This window comes from Camelus bactrianus, chromosome 3 (assembly GCF_048773025.1).
Source record: "Camelus bactrianus isolate YW-2024 breed Bactrian camel chromosome 3, ASM4877302v1, whole genome shotgun sequence".
NCBI classification, from domain to species: domain Eukaryota; kingdom Metazoa; phylum Chordata; class Mammalia; order Artiodactyla; family Camelidae; genus Camelus; species Camelus bactrianus.
This window is the reverse complement of record NC_133541.1, coordinates 53,582,976-53,610,414: the sequence shown is the minus strand read 5'-3', so window position 1 is coordinate 53,610,414 and position 27,439 is coordinate 53,582,976. Positions and strand designations below refer to the sequence as shown.

At 33.5% G+C, this 27,439-nt stretch overlaps 1 protein-coding gene across 1 annotated transcript in view; it reads left to right on the top strand.

Annotated features, from left to right (window-relative positions):
• Nucleotides 1-27,439, top strand: part of AP3B1 (adaptor related protein complex 3 subunit beta 1) — a 220,652-nt gene that overhangs the window by 79,653 nt on the left and 113,560 nt on the right. The window contains exons 8-13 of the mRNA XM_074360087.1: nt 16,474-16,629; nt 20,238-20,335; nt 21,978-22,032; nt 22,117-22,188; nt 23,595-23,657; nt 26,251-26,383. Coding sequence (XP_074216188.1) covers nt 16,474-16,629; nt 20,238-20,335; nt 21,978-22,032; nt 22,117-22,188; nt 23,595-23,657; nt 26,251-26,383 — 577 coding nt within the window. The remainder of the gene's footprint in view (nt 1-16,473; nt 16,630-20,237; nt 20,336-21,977; nt 22,033-22,116; nt 22,189-23,594; nt 23,658-26,250; nt 26,384-27,439) is intronic.

The window sequence follows — 27,439 nt, the reverse complement described above, 5'->3', positions numbered from 1 at the left end:
CTTAATTCTGTCCCACCACACTTGAAGACAGTTTAGTTGAAAGTGGAAAAAATCAAGTGTACAGATCTAGGAAACTCATCAAACTCCAAGGCAAAGTAAATTAAAAGTCACACCTATGCACATTATAGTCAAAGTTCTGAAATCAAAAGGGAAAGAGAATACCTTGAACGTAGACAGAGATAAACAGTGCTTTATATACAGAGAAGCAATGACTATGACTGATGATCAGAAACAATGGCGTCTGGAAAACGATGGAATATCATACTTAAATTGTTGAGAGAAAAAACTGTCAACAAAGAATTCTATATTGAATAAAACCATTCTTCAAAAATGAAGGTGAAATGAAGACATTTTCAGATGAACAAAATTGAAAAATTCATACACAAGAGAATGGTATTACAAGAAACTGAGAAATTTTTTATGTTGAAGAGAAATGATAATAGATGGTAATTTATAACTGCAGAAAAAAAGAATGATAGAAATGATATATATGTAGGTAAAAATAAAAAATTGCACTTTTTCTCTTAATTTTTAACATAAAATTTCTGTAACACACAATAATTATTTACATACGTGTGTGTGTATTTATTTATTTATTTTTTTACTATCTCTGTCTGTGTTTGGCAAAGATTGCACTTGCTTATGCTTGAACCCTGAACTTCTGTGTACATCACTAGAGCTATAACCTTTCCTTCCGGTGCCACAAGTCTGTGTGTGGACATATATTTTCATTTCTCTAGAAGTGGAATTGTTGGGATACATGGTAAATACGTGCCCTCCCTCACCTCCATTTCCTACTCTCCAAATGCAATCAGTTCTAACTCTTAGCTTTGTATTCTAGTAGTTATCCTTGTCTTATTTTTAAAACAGTTGCTTATATAAGTTTTATATAAGGGCATTTATTTAATTTAGATATATAAATATTTTGGAATTAATTAAGGAAAAACAGTCTCTTTATGAAACTTGATGTTTTACAAGAAAAGTTTTTCCTAGCCTAGGTTTTTTGCTTTTAAAAAATTTTTTAAATTGGTGTTTGTTGGAGCTCTGGTTTCCTGCCCTCGCTTTATCTAGAGTACAGTTTTTTTTTTTTTCTATTTAAGTATTAGTGTTCCCCTTAAGATTGAAACAAACAGACTTTACTAATTTATTCCCTCTCCCATGAATGTCCACAAATATTTTAAAACCTCTGCTCTAACCCTCTAATCTTTTTTTAAAATGACCTAAAGGAGAATTAAATTTATCAATTTCAAATCAAGAGACTTTTACCTTCTTAATATATTCTCTTTCCTTCATGGGTTAAGGTAAGGAGAGAATGAATATGTGAGAAATTATGATTAGTTCTACCTAGGTTGGTTTTAATTTTATTTCGTAGTTGATGATTGAGTGCAAACCACTCCAGAATGCATTATGCTTAACAAAAAGCAATTCTTATTTATCCCCATCATTAGAATTTGATTAGTTTTCAAAAGATTAGAGCCCTTATTCCTTGTTAGAACTCTTAGGCCTGGGTTCAACTTGTGTCATGAGTATATTTTATTTCAGAGAAATATGAACAAAATGCCTTATGTAGATTCTTCAGATTTTCTCAGTAACAAAATTTGGAAAGTGCTGCATTCGGAAAGCTTATTTCCTATACACTGGTGCTGAACACGTAGTCGTAAGAAATGAGAAGTGTTGTGGGCAATTGAACACTTTGGATTTTCTTAGTGGCTCAACTCAAAGTTAGTGGGCACAGGTGTTTCCGTAATTGTGATGTATTGGGGGAGATTCAGTGTTCAATGGTCCTCAAACCCACACTTCCACCTGTGTGGTATAGTGGTCACTGGGCTGTGGTATAAAACATGTAAAGTGGAGAGCATAGCATTTACCTCACAGAAGGAAACAGAAGTCTCAAACCAGTGTGCGTATCCTGTGTTGTTTTACATAGACCTGGTTTTTGGAGGAAGACTTCTTTTTTTTTGAGAAAAATGTTAAATTTAAAGTTTTATTAATTATGACTTTTTTAAAAAGTAGCTGGTTTCTCTGATAAGGTGTGCTATGTGTACTGAATAACTAATTCAGCTGAGTGATTATGATATTGCCAATCACCTGCTCACTCTGGTCTTGCCAGGGAAATCTAACCCAGTGGCAGAGAGATGCACCACAGATACGCTGCTGTGCTGTCTGTGTCCCTCAGAATTCACATGTGGAAGTCCTAACCCCCAGTGTGATGGTATTTGGAGGTGGGAACTTTGGGAAGTAATTAGGCTTCAGTGAAGTCGTGAGAGTGGGGTTGTCATCCTGGGAATAGTGTCTTTATAAGAAGAGATGCCAAAGAGCTTGCTTCCTTTCTCTTTCTCTGCCATGTGAAGACATATGGAGAAGGCAGCCATCTGCAAGCTGGGAAGTGGGTTCTTACCAGGAAATGAATCTGCCAACACTTTCATCTTGGACTTCCCAGCTTCCAATGCTATGAAAAATAAATGTCTGTTGTTTAAGCCACCCAGTCTATGGGTATTTTGTTACAGTAGCCCAAGCTTGCTAATAAGCGTATCTTAGATGGCATGATATTGTCATGATGTATTCCCCTATTTGGCTTTTAAGCATTATGTAGTAGTCTGTGTCCACAGCAGACCACAGACATTGTGTCGTCCTGGTATGAATGTTAAGTTGGTGCTAGTGCTCTCTAGGCTGTCTTGGAATTTATAAGGCAAGTGGGTACTTCCGGTATCTTTTCTTGACTACTACAACTGCCAAGGTAATAAAAGGAGAGATGACAGGATAAAGAATAATGATTCTTGAGGAAAAATCATGGCCCTACCACTTTTAATCTCTTGAGTTTATCAGTAATTCATGTAAACTGTGTGTACCTTAGTTCTTTCATCTGTAAAAAAGTAAGTGACTTGCTTTGCTTACCTCATGGAGTAGTTTTAGGGGTTCAATGAGGTATTTGTAAAAATAATTTACTAAGATTAGAGATTACTACAGCTGAAGTTGCCTTTTATTTCTGCTCATTCCAGTGTTACTGGTTACATGTTGCCAAGGTGAATGGTTTTCAGGAATATTTGATTCCTTCATCAGTTTTTATATATAAGAAAATTTTGCTGTGTATAGTTTTTAAACTGCTGTCAATTTTATTTTTTCTTGATTTTTTGTTACTCTTAGTGATCTGACATTGAAGTCATAGTTTGTGTTTTATTTCCTAGTTAATCCACTCAGGTGAAATAATCAAGCCTCTCTATGTCCTAAAATCTCTAAAAAGCAAATAGTAACTGTGGACTCCAAAATTGTGGCTTCAGACACTGACTTAATATGGTTTTTGTCAACATCTGTGTTTGGAGCTTCAGAAACAATACTCTGTAGAGTATTACTACTCAAATATAATTCCACACTTTACTTATTCCATGAGTCTGTGTAATAGTACATTAAAAATGTATATAAACTGTGCCTTTCCAAAAAATGCTTTATGGTGGTGGTGGGGCGGGGTGTGTAGCTCAAGTGGTAGATGACATGCTTAGCATGCTCGAGGTTCTGGGTTCAATCCCCAATACCTCTTCTAAAAATACATAAATAAACCTGATTACCACCCCCCACCCCCCCCAAAAAACAAGCAAACAAACCCCTTTACTTTATGGAGTAAAGGGAAATTTTTTTGGACTTCACAAAGCTTATATTTAATGTTATAGTGTTTCCCTCTACTGAAAGTGATGTTGTCAAATGAAAGCTAATTTTATTCTGATGTCTTTGTATTAGCACTTGGGGTGGTTGGTACACATGAGTGGAGGGAGACCTATTTTCATATGTAATAAGTTCAGATATATTAAACTCACTGGGCCTTTTATAAATTTTGTTTTAAGTTTATTTTTGAGAGCAGTTTTAGATTCATAACAAAATAGAGTGGAAAATGCAGGGAGTTCCCATATATTCCCTGTCCCCATCCCACCTCCCTGACTGTCAGCATCCTTCACCACAGTAGTACGTTTATTAAAATTGATGTATGTATATTAATACATCATTATCACCTGAATTTCATAGTTTATATTAGGGGTTGTGCATGGTGTTATACATTCTGTGGGTTTTGAGAAATGTATAATGATGTGACTCCACCATTTTGGTATCTTACAGAATAGTTTCATTACACGAAAAATCCGCTGTTCTCTATTTTCCTCTCCTCTACGAACCCTGGCACTCACTAGTCTTTTTACTATGACCCTAGTTTTGCTTCTCCAGAATATCTTTTTGTTGGACTCGGAAACTACGTGGCCTGTCTGGGTTGGCTTCTTTGAGTTAGTAATATGTATATAAGGATGCTTCATGTCTTTTCATGTCTGTATAGCTCATTTCCTTTAGCCAAATAGTATTCCATTGTCTAGATGGACAGTTTATTCATCCATTCATCTGCTGAAGGACATCTTGTTTGCCTCCAAAAACTGGCAATTACAAATAAAGCTTCTATAAACCTTGTGCAGGTTTTTGTGTGGACCATTTGGATAAAAACCAAGGGCTGTGATTTCTAGACTGTTTGGTAAGAGTGGGTGTAGTTTTGTAAGAAGCTGCCAGGTTGTCTTTCATAGTGACTGTACTGTTTTGCATCCCCACTGGCAATCAATGAGTTTCTTTTGCGCCACATCATTGCTAACATTTAATGTCAGTGTATTAGATTTTGGCCATTCAAATAGGCGTGTAGTGGCATCTTGTTTTAATTTGCATTTCCCTAATTACATATGATGTTGAACATTTTTTCTTATGCTTGTTTGCCATCTGTATATCTTTGGTGAGTTACCTGTTCAGGTCTTTTGCCCATTTTTAAATTGAGTTTGCTTTCTTATTGTTGAGTTTTAAGAGCTCTTGATACATTTTGGATAACAACCTTTTATCAAATGTGTCTTTTCCAAGTCTGTGGCTTATCTTGTTTTTGTCTTGACATTGTCTTTTGCAGAGCAGACATTTTTTATCTTAATGAAGTTCAGCTTATCAGTTATTACTTTCATGGATCATGCCTTTGAAGTTGTATCTAAAAGTCATCACCGTACCCAAGATCATCCAGATTTTCTCCTATATTATATTCTGGAACTTTATAGCTTTGTGTGCTGTATTTGTCTGTAGCCCTTTTTGAGTGAAATTTTGTGAATGGTGTAAGGTCTGTCTCAGGATTCACTGTCTTGCATGTTGATGCTCAACACCAAAGACTTATCTTTCCTCCATTGTACTACCTTTGCTCCTTTGTAATATCTCAGTTGACCATATATTCATTTGGGCCTGTTTTTGGGTTCCCTGTTCTGTTCCATTAATCTCTTTGTTCCTTCACCAGTATCACACTGCCTTGATTACTGTAGCTTTGTAGCAGATCTTGAAGTCAGACTCACTGTATAAACTTTTAATTATGGAAAAATTTAAGCATACACAAAGGGAGGGAGGGCTAACAGTCCAGTGAATCCTCATGTACGCACCACCTAGCTGAAACATTCATCAACTCATAGCTGCTCTCATTTGAACTCTACCCTCTTCCCACTTCTACTCAAATTTCATATAAAATTTAAGATATTATATAATTTTATCCATATTTATTCAGGATGTTTTTCTAAAACAGTGTCTTCACTTTAAAAAAGCTACAAAGCTTTCTCAAATGTAAGTTGGTCCCCATTTTACAAATGAGAGGATTTAAAACTTTTTTGGGGGATTCAGCTTGAATGTATACTTTTTTAGAAAGATGGAGAAAGTAGTCTGTTGTAATATATAATTCCATTTTCTACAGTTTTTATATTTTAAATCACAGAAAAATTAAATCTTCATTTATAAATATAGCTTTTTGTACTCATAAGTTTCATCACATACATTTTATGTATTTGTGTTCTTATTATTACCAGAGTTCCTTTTTTGAGTCATTTAATACTTTTCCGTAGTGAATCATCTTTACTTCTATATAGGTTGTTTGAAATACACATCACCTTGGAAAATAGATATGATGCTGACATAGAACTACATTTCAAGTCTCCAGTAGTCATTCACATGATATTAGCATAGGTACTATTTGGAATTCTTCTATAAGGAAATAGGCTTTTTTCCCCAGTTTATTTATTTTTCAGTCATTTATTTACTTAAGTATGAACTCATAGACATTTTTATTATTCTTTGGGTTATGAACTAATACTCTCATTATTTTGTTGCTCAGATTTTTCAGCTTTGGCCTTAGGTAGTTGACTGTTTTTTTTAAATACTTCATGATCTAGATTTACTATAACTGCTCTGGCTTTAGAACCAGCCATTTTCCAAGGTGCAAAAGAGCAGGGTTTTTACATCAGATTTCTGTTAAAATCTTTTTGTTCTGTTAAAATCTTTATGATTATCATATCAGTAATTTATTGGAGTAAAGGTGACATTACTTAAATGACTATGTCTTAGAAAAATTGCCAACTTAAGCCACAATATAAAATGTTTTAATGAATACCTATTAAAAATCCCATGTATAATAATGCCTCATTTATCTAGGCTCAATGGAAATAATAAATATAATAATTGATTTTTTCCCCTTTTTGATACAAATACTTCTAAAACACATATCTGTTTTCCTTCATCTTGACAGCGAATGAAAGATATAACTTAATATTTTTTCTTTTAAAATTATACCTTGTATTATCTGTGTATCAGGAGACCAAACTCTTAAGATGGTTAAAATTATATGCATGTTAAAGGCTTTATACTTAGAATAATACCTAAAGGCTTCATAACAGCTATTTTAGAAATATAGGAGAGGCCTTTCTACTTATTTCCAAATTCATAGATGTATTGTGTAAATTGAAACTGTATGTCAATTTCTAGATAAGAAATATATTAGAAGATATAGAATAAGTTAAAAATTAAGCAGTTCCATTAAAAATAAAATTTTTCTAAAATGTTGTTTCCAGATACACATGACAGTATGTTAAATTTGATTTGTCTTCCTTTTTTATATATGATTTACAGTTAGAATACTGAGTTGAGTGAATGGACATTTCTTTCCATAGATTTCAACATCTTTGAAACCTATTTTATCTGTATTTTTACTCTTTTTTTTTTTTCTTGGTGGGGGAGGCAATTAGGTTTATTTATTTATTCTTAGAGGAGGTACTGGGGATTGAACCCAGGACCTCATGCATGCTAAGCATACACTCTGCCCACGTGAGCTATACCCTCCCCACTGTATTCTTACTCTTAAGCAGACTAAACATCCTTCTCAGTATACCTTGTTTACCTTACTTATTTAACTAACTTTTCTATTTCTGGAAAAGGTGAAAATAAAATTCATTCCATCATACATTTTAAATGATAATTAAGAATGATTATTTTAAAACTGTTCTAGGTTATCTAAGATATAAAGTCTGAGTCCTCACTTAATGTCTTTGATTATCTGGGCTGTTATCTCTAAGAGAGCACAAATCTTTCTCTATCTGATCTGCCTAAGTGGCTACTGAAATTATAGCTCTTTGTATCAAAATAACATAAAAAAGTGAATCTGATTTTTCTGTAAAAAACAATATGAGATTGAAATCCATGCCAAAAAGCTCAGTCTCATCACTAAATTCCTTGAACATATTACCTGTAGTTATTTTACATTTAAATTCTTTAAATTCCATTTTAAATTCTTGTCTGATACCCTGATTTTTCAGCTTGTTTGTTTTTATTGTCTGTTTTTTTACTTAATATTCACATCATTGTCTTTTTTCTTATATGCATATTTAAAATTTTTTATTGAAGTAGAAATAGATAATGTACATGAGTCAGAAGCAAATGGCTTCATGAATTTTCACAAACTGAATAAATCTAGTAACAAGTACTCAGATAAAGAAACAGAAATTATAAGTATACTTCAGAAGCCCCCCCTTGACACCTTTCACCTAATAGCCTGCTTTCCTTCCCAAATGAAAACAATATCCTGACCCTTAATGACGCTGCCTTTTCTTCCCTCTTTTTCTCTCTGCCTTCATTCCTTTATGAAAAATTGTTGAGCTTGTTTTAAGTTTTGAATGATGGATTTTGGTTTGATTGTAGAATATTGCTAGTTAAGGGTATCAACAACCTGAGTTCATGCAATCATCTTAGGTGTAGATTGGGACGATTAAAAGGTGGACTTTAATTTTATCATCTTTACTCCCTAGGGTATAGATTCTCAGGATTTTAAACCAAAGACTAAGCAGAATTAGTAGAAATTTTGCTTTTTGGTGGACCCTGACCTCCAGTTTTTTTCTGTATTTTTGTGAATCTACTAAAAACTCTTCAGTCCTTGTGGTTTTTTGTTACGTAGTAACGCGTGCTTTGGTGGGGAAAGCAATTCCAAATGTCAGATTTCCAAGTTTACTGCTTCTAGGTCTTGCCTGTCTAGTTCATTACTATTCTTTTGGCTTTTCATTGCCTTACTCTAAGGGTTATTCCAAATTGCCTATTGCTAGAAGCAGATCTCTATAAATCCTGTGTTACCTGTTTTTAAAAAGTAATCTTTTAGATCTTATTTTTAATGACATTTTTGTCACTGGAGTTTGCGACTTCTTTTAAGCATCTAGAACTAACATTGATTAAAATTGTTTCAGTGTAAAGAGTTCCCCGAACAGTACATGATGGTTCACAATGAAGCAGTTGTACAGAAGCCTCGTGATACAGTTGTAAATTCTCAGAGTTGAGGCAGTTTCTTTTCTGCGGGATGATTTCAGGGGGAAGCTTTTCTTCATATTTGGCATCTAGGAATATTTAGTTCAAGTTGAAGTAATAGTTTCTATTACATGGTTTCTAGAAAGAAAAAAATTTAATAATAAAAGCGTGGTAATAGCGACTATTTGCGTGGCTAATATGCACTAGCCACTAAGTACTTATGTAACCTTCACTAAACTAATCAATCTTTATAAACACTTTCCTGACAAAGATACTGCTTTTATTCCCTTTCACAGATGAGAAATTAAGACAAGGAGAGGTCAAGTAATTTAACACGGTCATAGAGACAGCTGTGATTTTGAACTACCATGACTTAGTACACCCATGCTGGTTGTATGCGTCTAGCTTCCGTTCTGTTAGGGCTAATGTCTGTTTTCATGGGTTGAAAACCTGAGAAAACAGCTAGCAGCGACACAGAATCACTGTAAAGTGATACAAAATTATCAGAGACTGGCTCCCATCCCATGTGGAAGCCTTATCTTGTTCATTTCATTAACCTTGTAAAAACTGCAACCCTTTATCAATTAAATTTTTTTCCTTTTAGTTCAAACTTAAGAGAATTATGTTGTTGGTACATACGTACTGTTAGTAATAAGCAGAGCCAGATCTAAAAAGCTATGTCATGATGTTCTCATAGCAGTAGAGTCAAATTGAAATGTCCTAAGTGTAAGAGAAAGTTTCTTTTGGGGGAATATTCTTTGAAATAATAGTTGATACTGGTAGCTATTTTAGGTATGTTCTTCATGTTTGTTATTCAGTAGTCCTGTTGTTAAAACTTTGTACTATTTCAGAGAATCTCATTTTAGTAAATTATACTAATTTACTTAATGTTAAATGTTAAGAAAGAATTAATTTACAGATTTCTAATAAAACATATGAAGTATTAATTTGTATAAGTTTTACTTAATAGCTTTATAAGATCTTTGTATTTGGGAAAGATGCTAATGAAAGAAAAAAAAAAACCCCTTGCATTCTTTTTACTGAAATTACTATCATAATCCTAAATACTTGTACAGTAAAGTAAGCAATACAAATATCATTAAAATAATATAATTGAACTTTAATAAAGTATTAATAATGGAGAACTGGAATGAATAAATACTCATTAGAAGCAGCTTTATGTGCATTTGAGATTTTGTCTGCTAGTTATAGTGCTTTGTTAATACAGCAATTTCATCATATATCAATTTTAGGTAGATTTTGAACATTTGATTAATATTCATTAAAGATTATAGGTGAGTGCTTATGCTTAGAGAATGAGAGTATTTGTGTATCATTTTATTGGTTTATTAATGCACATAATAGAACCAGTTTGGTCTGAAGCTCCACAAAGGAGCAGGCACTCAAGTCTGATCTTGATATAAAAGTGTATCTCAATTCTAGGTTTTTTTTTTTTAGCAACAAGAGACAAGTAATTTGTTTTGAATTGTGTATTCAAAGAAGATGATAATGGTATAATTCCTAGTTTACGTTTAAAGATAGGTATTACTTTAAAAATACCTTTTGTTTTCAGAGTATAAATTTGGTGAGTTTCTTCCGTTTAGAGAATTTCTTAAGATTTTTTTATTATGGATTTAAAAAGCAATGAGATAATATGCTTACTTCCAAGAAACCTAAAGGTCATATTTTTGATGAAAAGTGTCTTCAGTTATGTTTAAGTAAAGTTTGTGTGTTAACTATAAGCATTTAGCAAGGAAAACATAATTCATTAAGTGATATTAAAAACAATATAGGTAATTTCTTTTATTGTTCTCTTATAACAGTAAATATATGCAAATTGCTTTTAAGTGATTTACTGATTTTCTTCTCCTTAATTTTATTTAATTAAACTTTCTATTTTAAGGTACCTGTAGTTTCACATGCAGTTGTCAGAAATAATAGAGAGAGATCCTCTGTAACCTTTATTCATTTTCCTCCAATGGTGACATCTTGCAAAACTATAGAAAGGTATTACAATCAGGATACTGACGTTGATACAGTCAAGATTCAGAACATTTCCATCACAAGTATTCTTCATGTTACCATTTTATAGCTAAACCCCTTTCTGTCCCTGTGCTTAACTCTGCTCCCTCTTAACCCCTGGCAACCTCTAATTGGTTTTCCAGCTCTATAATTTTGTCATTTTAAAAATGCTGTATAAATGGGATCATACATTATGTAACCTTTTAGGATTAATTTTTCTCACTCAGGTTCAGGATCCTTCTCTGGAGATTATCAGAGTTGTATGTATCAGTAGTTTGTTTCTTTTTATTTCTGAGTGGTATTCCATGGCATAGATGTTTAACCATTTGTTTAACCAGTTTTTTAACCATTCATCCATTGAAGGACATCTGTGTTGTTTTCATTTTGGCTAATAGGGATAAAGCTGCTGTGAGTATTTTGTGTACAGATCTTTGTAAGAGAATTAATTTCCATTTCCCAGCGATAAACGCCCAGGAGTGCAATCACTGGTTTGTATGGTAATTACAGGTTTAGTTCTGCAAGAGATTGCCAACCTGCCAGAGTGACTGTAACCTTTTACATTCACCACTGGTGAATGTATTAGTGATCCATTCCCTCGACATCCTTACTACCATTTGGTGTTGTCACTATTTTCAAATTTAATTTTGGATGAGAGCCATTCTGATATGCATACCATAACAAAACCACCTTGCTGTGGTTGTAATTTGCATTTCTCTGTTAGCTAATGAAGTTGATTATCTTTCCATGTGCTTTGTTTACCATTTGTGTATCTCCTTCAGTAATTGTTTGTTGATGACTGTATTAGTTTGCTAGGGCTGCCCTGACAAAATACCACCTTCTGGGTGGCTTGATCAACCAGACATTTATTTCTGAGCATTCTGGAGCCTGCAACTCCAAGGTAAAGGTGTTGGTAGGTTTTGTTTCTCCCAAGGCCTCTCTCCTTGACTTACAGATGGCTGCCTTCTGTCTGCCCCCTCACAGTGAGCTGCCCTGTGGAATCCCAGAAGTCTGACAGCCTTTTTTTTGTTGTTTTATTTTGTCCCATCTCTCTTTAGGTGAAGCTGGCAGCATCTCTGCTGGTGTAATCCCAGCCTTATTCCTGGCTTCAGCTGAGATGTCTGATTAAACCCACAAGTGGCACCCATGATCTCGTTGTCAGATGTTTTTCCAGCGACACCCTTGGTGTTGTCTTCTGAAGACACATTCTTGATTTTTTTTCAATATGAGTAGATTGCGCATTTTCCAAATCTTCAAGTTCTGGTTCCCTTTTGCTTAAATTCCTTCAGTTTATCTTGCTTTCTCATTTCACTGATAGCAGCAAGGAGACACCAGACTGCTCCTTCAACACTTTGCTTAGAAGTCTCCTCAGCTTTAAGGAGGAGAGCTTTAAATATTTAAGGTCATCACATTTAACTTCTGCTTTCCACAAAACACTAGAACATAGTTCAGCCAAGTTCTTGCTGCTTTATAACAAGGATTGCCTTTCCTCCAATTTACAAAGACATGTTCTTCATTTCTGTCTGATGTCTTATTGTCACCTTTAAGTCCCTATTCTTACCAACGGTCTCTTCAAGGCAGTCTGTTTTTTTTAATGTGCTCCTCAAAACTGTTCGGACTTCTACCAGTTATCCAGTTTCAAAGCCACTTCCACATTTTTAGGTATTTGTTACATCAGCCCCCTACTTCTTGTTATTAAAATTCTTACTAGTTTTCTGGGGCTGCTGTAACAAAATACCACAGACTGACTTAAATAAACAAATTTATTTCTCATAGTTCTTCCAAGACACTGAAAGTCCAGGATTAAGGTGTTGGCAGGTTTGGTTTCTCCTGAGGCACTCTGCATGGCTTGCAGGTGGCTGCTTTCTTGCTGTGTCCTTATATGGCCTCTCCCTCTTCTTCTGAGGATACCAGTCCTGTTGGATTGGGTTCCATCCATATGGTCTCATTTAACCTTAATTACCTCTTTAAAGGCCCTATTTTGGCATAAGGTCACATTGAGGCTTTAACATGTAAATTTTGGGGGACACACAATTCAGTCTGTAACAGTTTCTTTTGCCCTTTTTTTGTTGATGTTGTTGTTACAAAATAGATGTATTCAGGTATAATTTACCTCTCATAGAATTCACTTATTTTAAAATAAGTATACAGTTTGATGAGTTTGGTAAATTTACACAGTTGCACAACCATCACTCCAATCCAGTTTTAGAACATTTCCATCACCCCAAAAGTCTCCTGGTGCCCATTCAACGCCAGCCTCCACTCCCACCCTTGGCTACAGGCAACCACTGAGCTACTTTCTGTTTCTCGAGATTTGCCCTCTTTAGAAATACCATATAAATGGGATTATATAATATTTACTCTTATATGCTTGGTTCCTTCAATTTAGTTTATTTTTTGAGATTCATTCGTATTGTTGCAAGTAACAGTAGTTTGTTCCTTTTAAATGGCCAAATAGGATTTTATTTTAAGGCTATACCATATTTTGTTTATCCATTCATCTGTTGATGGACAGTTGGGTTATTTCCACATTTTAGCTGTAGTGAATAATGCTGCTGTGAACATGGGTGTACAAATATCTCTCCAGGTCTCTGCTTTCACTTCTTCTGAGTATATACTGATAAGCGGCCGTTATTCGATTACATGGTAATTCTGTTTCATTTTTTGAGGACTTGCGATGCTGGTTTTTTTCATAGCAGCTATACTATTTTACTGCTGAATTTTGGAAGCGGTCTTTATATTCTAGACACTAGCCCCTTGTTTCATATGTAGTTGCATGTATTTTCTGCCAGTCTGTAATTTGTTTTTTTCTTCCTCTTAAGAGGATTTTTCATGGAACAAGAGTTTCTAATTTTGATGAAATCCAATTTATCAGTGTTCTCTTTAATAGGTTGTGTGTTTGGTCTCAAGTCTGAAAACTCTGTGCCTAGCTAATAACTGTTTTTAAAAAGTGTTGTGCCATGTTGAAGGAAAAATTACTAGAGATCACAAGTTATAAATTTTCTTTTGCTAGGGGGACTTTGTTAATTTATAGAAAGAAGGTTTCCTTTGAAGACTAAGTTTAAGTCATGAGCAAAAGAAACTATTGGGAGATGATTCTTCATTGGTTTTTCTCATTTTTGCAGCTCGTGTTTGTAAAGGCATTGATAGGTTCTGGACTATCTTATAAGGATGATTGTATAGTGAGCAGCCTTGGAAAAGAGAGATACTCCTGGACGAGGTTATCTTACCTGGTAGCGTCATCACCTGCTTGGTCATCCCAGCTGGGAATGCGGCATCCTTATTGAGTGCCCCAATCTCGTTCTTCACATTCAGTCACTGCATTCTATTCATTTCAGCTTCTAGGTAGTTCTTCAATCTGTCCTGCATTTTCATCCTTGTCACTGATTGTCTGGATCCATTCCCTCATCCTCTCAAGTATCGTTTCTGTCATGCTGCTTTCCAGATATTTTTCTTTTTCTTTCTTTAGTTTTCAGAAGTTTGACTTACATGTCTTGTTATGGCTTCCTTTGGGTTTGTCCTGCTTAGGATTTACTCAGTTTATTCAATCTGTAGTTTTAGGTCTTTTGCCAAATTTAGAAATTTTTCAACTATTATTTCTTGGAGTACTCTTTCAGCCCTACCCACTTTCTTTTCTCTTTCTGGATGGTAGGAAGTTTTAGCTGTTTTGTTATAGTTCACAGCTCTCGGAAGTTCTTTTTTTTTTTTTTTCTTCTTCTTCTTTTTTCCCATTATCTTTGTCCTCAGTCTACTTTTTCTCTTTTGTTAAGATTGAGTAATTTTTGTTATTGTATGTTCTAATTCATTGATGGTTTCCTTGGTCCTCTCAATACTCCTTTTGACCACATTCATTGTTTAATTTTGGTTCTTGTATCTTTAAGTTGTAACCTTTCTATTTGGTCTTTCTTTATATCTTCTGTTTCTTTGTTTAGATTTTGTAATTTTTTGCTAAGGCTTTCTATTTTTCATTTGTTTCAAAGATGTTCCTAGTTGCTCGTTGAAGCATTTTCATGATGGCTGCTTTAAAATCTTCGTCAAATAACTCTGATGTCCCTGTCGTCCTGTGGTTGGCATCTGCTGGTTATCTTTTTTCATACAGTTTGGGATCTTCCTGGCTCTTGGAATGATGAGTTTTTTTTTTTTTTGAAACCTGAACATTTCAGGTATTATGAGATTATGGATCTTATTCAAACCTTCAGTTTTAACTAGGTTGGTTTGACACCATTCCAGCAGAGAAAAGTGGGGTGTGAGCTGCCTCATTATGCCAAGTTCCCTGCTCAGCCTCCATTGACACCTCAGGGAGATTATGCTCATTGTTACTGTGGGTGAATTTGGGGTCTCGATCCCCACCATAACTCCCCTGATAGCTCTCTGGCTGGGAGGGATAGAAGTGCCTTGTTACTGTTCCACGTATGTCTCCCATTTACACCACAGACTGGTGTGTCCCTGTTCCACCAGCTGGTGGTGCTGCAGGTCCTGAGTGGAGTGTCCACTAAGCATCCTCTTACACTAGCCTAGTGGGGAGGGATAAAGTTACCTCGTTATTGACAGGTGGGCTTGGATGTCCAAGCTCTCCACTTCGTCTCCCCACCATGGAAATGCCTCATTGTCTCTCGGTAGGGGTTAAAGTCTCAGTCCCATCTTGGCCTTTTCTGGTAACACCCCAGTGGGAAAGTTGGGGCTCTGATTACAGCCTGGGGAGGGTGGAAATCTCGGCTCTCCGTGTCAGCCTTTGCTGGTGGAGAGAAGGGTAATATTGTGACTTCTTTCTCTAGTGTTGGCTGCACTAGAGCAGTTATTTTCTGAAAAAGTTCTCTGTCTTGCTAGACTTTACCTATCTTGGTCCTTTGGCTACAGAGAGCAGGCTTCTGGAGGGTTTGTTTTATCTATACTTGTTGGTGTTTCTGGGTTACCAGCTTCTCTTCCACCCAATCTTTGATATATGAGGTAAAAATGAAAATCCAGGAAGCTCACTGTTATGTATCTCTCTAGGGTCCTGAGGTTCCTATCCAGTCTTTCTGCTTTCTGCCTTTCCTTTCTTACATTTGTTTTGTATATAATGTCTTGAGTTTATAGTTGTTCTTAGTAAGAGAAATAGGGAATAAGTATATCCATTCCATCTTCCTAAAATTGGAAAGTATGTTTCAGGTACTTGGTAACAGAAATTACCTGTAAACAGTAGGATCCAAGTGGATTTTATTGTGTTTGTGTGCTTTTTGTTTATTTTTAGGGCTAAATGCCTATAGGCTGATTTTTACCGACAGAGATAATAAAGAATTCAGACAAAAAGTAGAAAACAAAAGCATAGAATCAACTCTCAGGGATATACATAAATCTCAAACTGCGTCTTTCTTGACAACACAGGGACCTACTGAATTACGAGTTTTTCCCCTGTCAAACTTTATTAGTGATTTCTTTTATCTGTTGCAGTTCAAACTGTTTTCTTCTTTCTTCTGACCTTTTGATCCAGTTACAGAGTGACTGATAATTTATGGAAACAGTTTTCAGGTTTTGGGTAGTCTCATTATAGGCTTCGTTATAATTTAATGGTCAGGTTTTCCCTTTGGGCAGCTGTAAGTATTTCTATGGTAATTTAATATTTTCAGAGGTTTATCATGTAATGCAAAAGTATTATCTATTGCGCTAAAGGACAGTTACTGTGTTACAATATATGAGAAAAAGCGAGGCCTTTCTTCCATATAGGTAACATATTATTTTCAAATTGCCTCAACAGTAGTATTCTACAGTAAAATATTGTCATTGTTGTAGATTTTTTTAAAAAAGCATTCTTTGTGTAATATTTGGACTATTTACAGTCTGAACTAATCTTGGAATTGGATTTCTTTCCTGTAGGATGATGGTCTAGAGGACAATGAAAAGAATTTCTATGATTCTGATGAGGAACAAAAGGAAAAGACTGACAAAAGGAAGAAGCCATATACTATGGATCCAGACCATAGACTTTTAATCCGGAATACAAAGCCTTTGCTTCAGAGCAGGAATGCAGCGGTATGTTAAAACCATTATAAGAAATAACACAATTTTTTTTTAAACAATGGTTAAAAGTACATAAATTCAGTAAACAAGTCTTTATTCTTGAGTGTGCTAATGGAGCATTTATTTATTTGTTTGTATTCTTAAAATCAGGTTTTGATAGGAGTAGTTGGTTTGATAGCTGTATGCCTCCTGGACTTCATTCCTTTCTTTGTAGTTTTGTTAGTTGGGCTCCTAGATATGAGCTCAAGATGTTTCCCAGTTCTTTGGAAGACTGTGTGTATTTCTCTGTTATTGGATTGCAGTTGTGAGTACTTACTCTGTGTATCAATCCATAATATTTGTATTTACGTGAAAAGAGTTTTGAAGAGACTAGCATAGTACCTCATACATTTAGCTGGTAGGAATAATTAAAAATCATCCTAATTTGAGTCTAAGTTTTTTTTGTTTCTTTGTTTTATATGTTTTAGTTATTTTTTATTCTGAGTAACTCTTTGTATTTTAGAAGAATGCATGTGCACAATCGAAAATTAGAAAATACAGACTAGCAAAACTAAATAAAATTAAAGCATTATATTTCCATCACTCAGGAGTCATAGCTATAATATCTTAATGCAGTTTTTTTCCAGATCTTTTTCTTCTGCATAAATATACATACTTCACATGTGTATATGTCTATGAATGTATATTTTTCAAGTCAAGATAGAAATCATACTACACAGAGTATTTTTTTAACCTATTTTTTTTTCCTGGTCAGTTCTCTATTTCTATTTCACTAAAATTTCATCTCATGTAATACTACTCTATGTTAAATTCTTTAACAAGTGATTCATCTAAACCAGTTGTGCTGCATCACGTCTGGTTGTTGTATTTTTAAACCTCTCAGGTCTTGCAGAATGTTTCTCTGGGTTTGTCTGGTTGCTTCCTTTTCTATATCCTGTGTTCCTGTTAACTGGAAGTTTTATCTGAAGGCTTCATAGATTCAAGTTAAATATTTTCCTTAACTTCTTTTAATTAAAAAATTCTTAATGAATTATTCTGTTTAATTAGTCAAAACTTTGAAATGTGAATTTCCCTTGAGCTCCTTTGTTTCCTGATGCTTGAGAATTTAGTGCTTGGAGCTTTGTATATGTATCTTAGAAATTAGTAGGAGTTTTTACCTTACACCTAGTAATTTAGTTTCTAAATCATAATTAAGTAACTATGCACAGTAATAACAAATGTTATTTTATTAATGTTGTGAAACATACGTGTATTTTAGTGTGTTCTAGCTTGGCCTGATGGTACTTAAAGTAGCTGTAACTTGGCATCTAAAACTCTACTTTATAAGTAACTAATTATTAATTTAACTTTGTTTTGTAAATTGGTTTTATAGTCCAAATACTTACTGATTAAAACTGTTCCTGAATAGTGAAACAAAATAGAGATAGTTTGTACATTTTTGTCCCAGTTATGTTTTGGTTCCCTGCTTATTTGATTGTGTACCGAGTAGAGGTAGTTTATTTTTTGTTGCAATACATTTTGGCATCCTGCTTATTTGATGCCCCTAAATATACATGAAGCTGGCTTTTGAAGGCCTGTGAACAGATATTTTTGTTTTAGCCTTATTCTCAACTTACATGAGAAACTTTGAGAATTTGTTTCAGGAAACTTAGCTTGTCAGTGTCCTGTCAATTAACTTGGAGATAAGAGATACTGGAAAAACATTGGGAGGCTAGCAATCTAGACAAGGTGGTAGTGGTATGAATAGTTAGGGATGGAAAAGTGCTTATAGGGCATACTCTATTATGAACATACATGTAACTGTTGAAGGCCTCTGCGGTTGCACATTTTTAGTTGTTTTGGATTTTGGAGTTACGGGAGCTTACCCTCCTGGCTTTTACAAATTAGACTATAAGTTTCAAATTTAGCATATTAAAGAGACTTTACAGTTAGATTTGTATATATGGGAAAAAAAGAAGATCATTTAGCCCTTTTGGGTTTGGGAGTGCCCTAATTAATATATTAGAATAGATAATGTACTAAGTGGAATCGAGAATTTTAAAAAATATTGACATATATAGAAAGTACAGTTTATTATGCTTCAACTTTCTTTTCTATCGTATATGAATACTTAACCAGCCAGCAGTATGCTGTAGTATTTTAAAAAAAACAACTGTCACCTATTTGTAGATTGTCAGTCATTTATTGAGTTTTCCTTAATAAGATTTTAAATTAAGGAGGGTTTTTCTATAAAGTGTATTTGTGGATCACTAGTGAAGAAATAAGATATCCTTAAACTTTTCAAATTTCCGAGCAATGTCTGAAAGCGATAAATCTGTCTTGTTAAAAAAAAAGTACACGAAAATGCCAAACAATAGTAAATTTATGATCCTGTAAATTCTATTTTTTAAAACAGTTTCTTAATTTTACTCTTTTTACTTCAAGGACCTTTAGGTACTGCATGCTATTTAGCCGTATGTAAAACTCCTGACATATGTTTGTTAGAACTTTTTAGTGTAAGCAAAGGTAAAGTAGTATTAATATATCTTCCTAACCAAAGATGAGATGATGTAACTTCTGTAGCTCTAGCCCCGCTGTTGTCACGTGCTGAGCTGGATACGTTGAGTAAGTAGGAATTCTGGAGTTTTGATCTCTGGATCTCAGCGTAGAGGCATATAGGAGAATAGGGGAAACATAGTACTTTTACATTTTATGACAGAGACATTCTGATCATCCTTATAATGGCTTTGAACCAAAGACTATTTTTAAGGTTCTGCATTTTGAAAAACAAGATCATTTCAAATGCTGCTGTTTTAGAGGAGTTGTTTTAATAGAGTTCCCTTAATTATAATTTAAATGTACTGACTTTTCTTTAGAAATTTTTTAACCTACTTATTGCTGTTGCTCTTAAGTGTTTGACTTAATTTGGAAAGGCTCACAATTTTTAAAAAAAATTCCTTGCCTCAGAGCAGCAGCAGCACTAGGAAGAGTATAGGATTTGGGGTGTGTGTGTGTCAAGCTTTGCCAGGATCTGGCCGTCAGACCTCAAGTAGTTCATTTAACATCCATTTTCTTTTCTGAGGATGTACTGGTTTCCTAGGGCTGCCATAACAAATTACCAAAAACTGGGTGGATTGAAACAACAGAAGTTTACTTGCTCACATTTCAGGAGGCCAGAAGTCCAGAATCAAAGTGTCAACAGGGTTGATTCCCTCTGGAGACTCTGCGGGGGAAACTAGCTTCCACTTGTTGCCGGCAGTATTTGGCATTCCTTGACTTGCAGGCATCACTGCAGTCTCTGCCTCCATCTTCAGATTGCCTTCTCTGTGTCTCTGTGTGTCCTTTTCTGTCTTCTATAAGGACACTCACAGTGGATTTAGGGCCCACCTAATCAAGTATGATCCTATCTTGGTCATTACCTTAATAACATCTGCAAAGACTTTATTTCCAAATAAGGTCACATTCTAAGGGTAGACATGAATTCTTAAGGGAACAGTCTTCAGCCTGTTACAAAGGGTAACAACCTATTCATCTTACTTCACAGGAGTTTTGTAGTAGTTAAAGGAAATAATATGTAAAAATGTACATTGTAGTATGAAACAACGTTCATAATTCTTATTATTTTATGCTTTATCTTTTAGGTGGTTATGGCAGTTGCTCAGCTGTATTGGCACATAGCACCAAAATCTGAAGCTGGCATTATTTCTAAATCACTAGTGCGTTTACTTCGTAGCAATAGGTAGGACATGATTTTATATATGTGTTTTCTTTTGTGTAATGTTTGAATAAATAAAATGTATCTTTTAGTCATTTAACACATGGCTCTGACTATATTTTATGAATGAGACTTCATACTTAAGGGGATCTTTTTTAAAACCTTTTTATTATTTATCTCAAATTTAATGATAAATACTGAAAATTTTTTTTGGTATATAATATGTCATGTTACCAGTAGCCTAGTATTAGTGTTCAATATTTCTCGGTGTGATGGTAATAACGTTTGGGAGTTCTGTTAAATCTGGATCACTGAAAAACTGTATTAGTGTATTATCAGATTGACTTAGTGTAATTATTTACAAGCTTATATGAAGCAGTACATGTGCTGAATGACAAAATTGCTGCTTCTTGTAAAGTTATGATATTTAATTACTGTAGTTTGCTCTATTTAGGAGAGCTGTATTCTTAGTAGCTACTTATTTTAAAGAAATGCATACTCTTCATTTCCGATAGATAGATAGATAGATAGATAGATAGATAGATAGATAGAAGGAAGGAAGGAAGGAAGGAAGGAAAGAAAGAAAGAAAGAAAGAAAGAAAGAAAGAAAGAAAGAAAGAAAGAAAGAAAGAAAGAGAGAGAGAAAGAGAGAAAGAGAGAAAGAAAGAAAGAAAGAGAGAAAGAAAGAAAGAAAGAAAGAAAGAAAGAAAGAAAGAAAGAAAGAAAGAAAGAAAAACTTTTCTCTTTAATTTTACCTCTCTATAATTCAACAGTTCAGGTCAACAATTTAGAAAATTTTTATTGAGTTCCCATGACATGTACTTTCACAGTTTAAGATCAGATTTTTGTGATTTGTTTTGTTTTCTGTATTTAAGAATACAGTTGTTTCAAGCTTTTTAGCTTACCCTGGATATTTTGCAATAATCAGTTATTTTAAATTAAATTTTTCATTGAATCCTTCTGCTAACAGAGTTGGGGGAGAAAGATAAATACTTATTTTTGTCCTTCACTCAAACTTAATGCCACAACTTTAGTTTGGCTTTTGCCATTCCTTAGTAAGATACTGTTTCCTTGGTGTTCCTCTGTCTTTATACACAGTGATTCTTCCCCTTGCATCAGTTCAGGAATTTTTCTTTTCCATAGCTGTTTCAAAGGTTATCAAAAGGATCTGGAATGCATCTTTCACATGAAGCATTATACCAGGTTCAGTTCTATGTTCATTTCTTAGATATTTGAACATAAAATAGCATGACTTTTTTTTTAACCTTTCTCTCGCTCTTGGCAGAATTGAGTCACATGGTGAGTTTTCCAGTTGATTTTATATTAACACTTTGGTCATGTTTGTTCCATTAGCCCTAAGAATACCTTCTTTGCATGTTTTCAGAGCAGCTACAGTATTGGCTTTACATCTTAGGAATACAGTATTATAAAATTTGTTTTACCTCTTTCTCATGATGACTCAAATCTAATTTATTAATAGTTTATAAGGAAAGTGTGTTTTAAAAGAAGGCATAAATGTCTAAGATTTACTAAAAACTTTTCAATAGTATATTTAGGAGTTCCATTCAATATGAAGCTTATTGCTGATTCTTTTTCTTTAATGTACTGTTTACTTAAAGATAATTTCACTGGAAAATATACTCAGTGAAAATTCTTTAATTTCTAGGGAGGTGCAATATATTGTCCTACAGAATATAGCAACTATGTCAATTCAAAGAAAGGTACGTACATTGTGAACACAAAATTCAAGAGAGAAATGAATACATTGGTACCATAAATTACATGTATTTATTTTTATAATCTAGGGTATATTTGAACCTTATCTGAAGAGTTTTTATGTTAGGTCAACTGATCCAACAATGATCAAGATACTGAAGGTATGCATGCTCTTTATTTTTCAGATACTCTAATGCATGTTTACTTTGACACTATTGCTATAACTTCTAACATCTACAGAATGGAGACTTACTTTTTAAAAAAATAGATACATTGAGCGATTTCCTTTACACTTTTTAAACTACATTGTTACATACTAATTACTGTGCTACATTCTAAAAACTAGTGAAGATATGCTACCTACACGTTAAATAACTTATAATATGTGAAGGAGACAGACATATAAATAGATAATTTCAGCACTGTGTGTTCTAAGTGATAGAGAGTTTGGATTTAGTGTTTTATCCTAGATTGTGAATTTGACTTTTTCATTTTATTTTGATGAGAACATTTAAATTTTCTGTACAATTTAAAAAAAAATCTCAAACATAGAGAAAAGGTAAAAAGAAGCAGTTTTATCCAAACCATTTGGCTCTAGAGTTGCCAGGCTGATACCACATCACCCCCAAATTCATCTGTGTATATTTCCTACATACAAGGACATTGTCCTACAGACTACAGTACAACCAGGAAAACCAGAAAATTAAGACTGATGCAGCATATCTATGCAATAATCACTTATATTTAAGTTTCACTAATTATCTCAATATATAATAAAAAGGATCCAATTCCATATCATATACTTACTGTATTTAGTTGTCTCCTTAGTCTCTTTCAATCTGAAAGTTTCTCAGTCTTTCTTTTGACCTTCAGGACATTGACACTTTTGATGACTGCAAACCAATTATTTTGTAAATTTATCCTTCCATTTAGTTGTGTCTTAGGTTTTTTGTTTTGTTTTTTTTTTAATTAAACTCGGTTTCCACGCTCCGTCTGTTCTCTGTTCTTTTTTTCCTTTTCCATGCTTTCCTTCATATTGAATATTTCTTATGAGTAGAAACTGAAATGTTTTTAGTGAAGCTATTGGAGATGAATTTTTAATTGCATATTTCTTATAATTATAAATCCAGAAGAGAGAAGTATAATATCTCAGTATTTGGGCTGATAGGATGAAGAAGAACAAATTAAGAGAATTAACTTTATTTGGAATGCAGAGGTATTGCATGGGGGGCAAGTTATTTTCTACCTTTATTAATAATAGAAAAAGAAGTCAAACTACCTTAAGTCTTTAGGTTAATTAGATATACACTGTAAAGCTGGGACAAACAAAAGAAGATACAGGATTCGCTTTTGGAAATATTTTTTAAGCACTGTATAATTATTCTCTATTTGTAGATATAGGGAGATAAAGTTCACCTGAAGGATATAATGCCTCACAACCTTTATAATAGTGTGATTTAAAAAAAAAAAAAGAAATTACCTTCCTATTAAATGTCTAACCTTTATTAAATTCATCCTTTTTTATTTGTATTTTAAAATGTATACTTTTTCTTTTTTTCTATGATAGCTTGAAATTTTGACAAACTTGGCAAATGAAGCCAACATTTCAACTCTTCTTCGAGAATTTCAGGTTTGTGTACAATGCTAATTATACAGTAACTTCTGAAGCATCTGTTCAAAGTTAGATACACATCTTTCTTAATTTAGATGTGTGTAATGTTATGAATAAAACAGTGATTCAAGAAGATTGACAACTAATACATTTATAAATTTTAAAGAATAAACATTAACTACAAATTTAAAATTTAAGAGAAATGGAATAGTAACCCCTTTCATGTTTTCATATCATAGGATTTGAGAGATTGGTTTATAACCCTTTGTTTGAAATTAAATAACGGTAGGGATTCTGTCTCTTTGTGCTGTCACCATCAATAGTCCATGCTCTGCACTCATGAAAATGGCTTCTTTTCTTACCTTGTTGTCCCTGTTTGATTGACATACCACTGTTTTAGACATTGTCCTCTTAGTTTCATATATAGCTCAAAAAATTGGTTTAAAATTGCTCCTATCATAATTTTTTAAATTACTGTTAATGTTTTGTTTTGCTGTATTTTAAAAATCATTTTTGTTGAAATATGAGATGCTTCGTAGCTACACACCCCCAAAAAGTATTATTTAAAAATTACCTCATGGATCTTATGCCCTTTATGATGGAAGGTTCATCTCTGAAGACTTAGTGGTGGAGCATAGTAATAGAAAGCCTCGTATCAATATTATGGGTTTTACATCTAGTCAGCAGTTTTCTTAACAAAACTATACCACATGCTATATGCTAATTAGAGTTTTTGTCAAATCCCAGCTTTTATTTTAAGTTATTTTGTTGCCATAATCATTCCATATGCCTGTATTAAATTTCTCTTTAGCTATATAGACATTGTGTTTCTTTTTAACTATGTGATCTTATACTTTTATCAGGAATAGTAGAGTATTATAACATGTCCATGCTTTATAATTTCATAACTGAGTTACTGCCCTTTCATGCTATATATTTTTCTAGAAAAACTCCTTGTAAAATTAGGATGTTTTGGATACCTGCTCATCTTAAATGTACATGCCAGAAAATAATAGTATCTCAAGTTTTTAACGAATAATTTATAGTTACAGAACATTGCTCATATTTGACTTTTAATTCGTTTTTGTTGGTTTGCTTATTTATTTATTTTTAAGTTTTTTAAGTTTCTGTCTTTGTGTTTGCAATTGTCCCTTTTCCTGTTGTCATGTGTGATCTGTTTTTTATGTCCTTCTGCTGTCTACTTTCTGCTTATGTCTGGTTTAGTGGGGTTGTAGGGAGTGAGTCTCAGATAATTCTGTGGCATTGTTTAGTTGTATAGAGGTGACACGTTGGACCTGTTTCAGAATATTGGTGATCCAGTCATTTCATATAATATCAGAATGTTTAATATGGTCCATTGTTTAGTCAGACTTTATAATATATTCTTTCTTCTTTTTTCCATTTTTATCACTGTCTGTATTTGTACCTTATTTCTGTGTTTATAGGTTATGTTCATAGATGTGTACATACTTATAATAACTTTATGAGTAAAATAGAGAACTTTTCTAAAAGACTCCTTTTTTTTTGAGGAAATTAGGTAATCAACTGGGAAATGGTTTTACATACAGTTAATCTTTCCTACATGGAACTAAAAGAGTTCATTTTGTTTAATTTATTTCTTTAATATTTCATTGTGTTCTTGGTACCATTTTCAATAAATTTGTGTGTCTTTTTAGATATTCTTGGATTTTCTCTTCCATTTGCCATTAGGCACCATTAAATACATATCCTTTTTTGCATGTTAGATGAACATGGTGTCAATTCTACATTGTGTACTTGTCACTTGAGGATAAGAATCTTTTAAATAAATTTCAGTTGAAAAGAGGATTTTAAATTCCATTTATATATAATATTATGTATAAATATGCATATTAAAAGTACTTTTATTTCTGTACACAATAAAAGCTTAGTTTTTAAATTAGGGAAGTTATAACCAAAGTGAATTCCTTAGGTCTATAATAAGTAAGTGATTTATTTCTAAGTTTGTATAAATATATGGTTTATGGTGTGTTTTTAAAGCATTCTTTTAAAGAAAATCTTTTTCCAAAATGTATTTTATTTTGTTGTAAATTGAGTATTTATAAAGTCTTTATGGAAATGCTACTCACTGTAGCTATTGTATTTTACTACTGTTCAGATACCATTTTGAATGTAAAATGTTTATCAGTAGTGTATTGGTCCTTTTTCTTCTTTTCCAATTTTTAGGTTTAGTATCTCTGAAAAAACAACCCTTTTTTCATAGATTCACAGATGCTGCTGGTTAAATGAACTGAAACCTCCAAAGAGAGAGTTCTCATCATCTCTTTCAACCTTGCACTTAAACTAATTGCTGTCTTTGGGTGACTGCTCCCCACTATCTGTATTGGAGTCATAAGCCACTGTGGCCACAGGTGAATGAACCTGGCTTGAGACTGTGCCTCTTCTGTAGCCACATTCTTTAAATGAAAAACAAAACTAAATTAAGTCAAGAATTGGACCTCCTGCTGAGCCTATAGGTGTGCAGATTATGTATTCTAGAATTCTCATGTATTGACAAAGCTTAATATCATAGGGATTCTTTTGGTCACTTGATAGTGCCAATGTATAAACTAATTGAGATAATATTTTTTAGACCTATGTGAAGAGCCAGGATAAACAATTTGCAGCAGCCACTATTCAGACTATAGGCAGATGTGCTACCAACATCTCAGAAGTCACTGACACGTGCCTCAATGGCCTCGTGTGTTTGTTGTCCAACAGGGATGGTAAGTTGACAGTTTCATTTTACTTTCAAATAATTTATCATTTGAATATTCTTGGTATGATCAGCAAATTGTAACTTCCTTTTAATTTTGCATTTTAGTTTTTCCTGTATGCCAATAGCATGATCACAATGAATAGTAACATTTTATCTTTGAAATACACACACACAGTTTTTTGTTGTTGTCTTAGTAAATTAGACAATCAACTTGTAAACAGAATTTTCTTGCCTGAACAGAACTAAGAAAATGTAATCTGTTTATTTTATTTCTTCGCCGTTGAACTACTCTCATTGTATGCTTTCCACAGAGGTTCCATTTTACTGCTTTTTAATGTCATGTAAGTCATGTACAATATTGGTTCACCTGCAGAGGGTGCTAAAAGCAGGCAAATGACTTTATAACATGAGAGGTTGCAAAGACTAGATCAAAAAAGTATGTCAGATGTGTACCTTCAGAGTTTTTTCCCAGAAATCCACCCAATAATTTTATACTCAAGATTAATTAGATTTAGAAGTCATCAACAGCTTCATGTTTTTAAGCCAGTGTCTGAACATTTTGTAAAACTGGGTAGGTAATATCCAGTGAAATACATAGTCTAGACTTCATGCTTTCTGTGGTAAAATGTCAGTTATTTCTATGATCTGGCTTTAGAATAAATGAGACCATTTGAAGAGGAAAGAAAAATGATTCAGGGGGGTAGGCTATAGTATAGCTTAAGTGATAGAACGCTTGCTTAGCATGCATGAGGTCCTGGGTTCAATCCCCAGTACCTCCTCTAAAAATAAATAAACGTAGTTACCTCCCCCCATCAAAATAAAAAAAAAATAATAATATTTTTTAAAAAATGATTCAACTTTCTCCTTTAAAATTATTTACTTAATTTAATTAAAATGAGATTAAAACAAGAGATTCTTTTTAGGAAAAGCATAATTTTCTGTGTAAAATCATTGAAATTTTTTGTGGAATTATATCTATATATAATACAGATATAATATATCTAGAAACAGACATATGTGACATAGCAACCATAAGGTAAAACAATGAAATAGATTTTTTTTT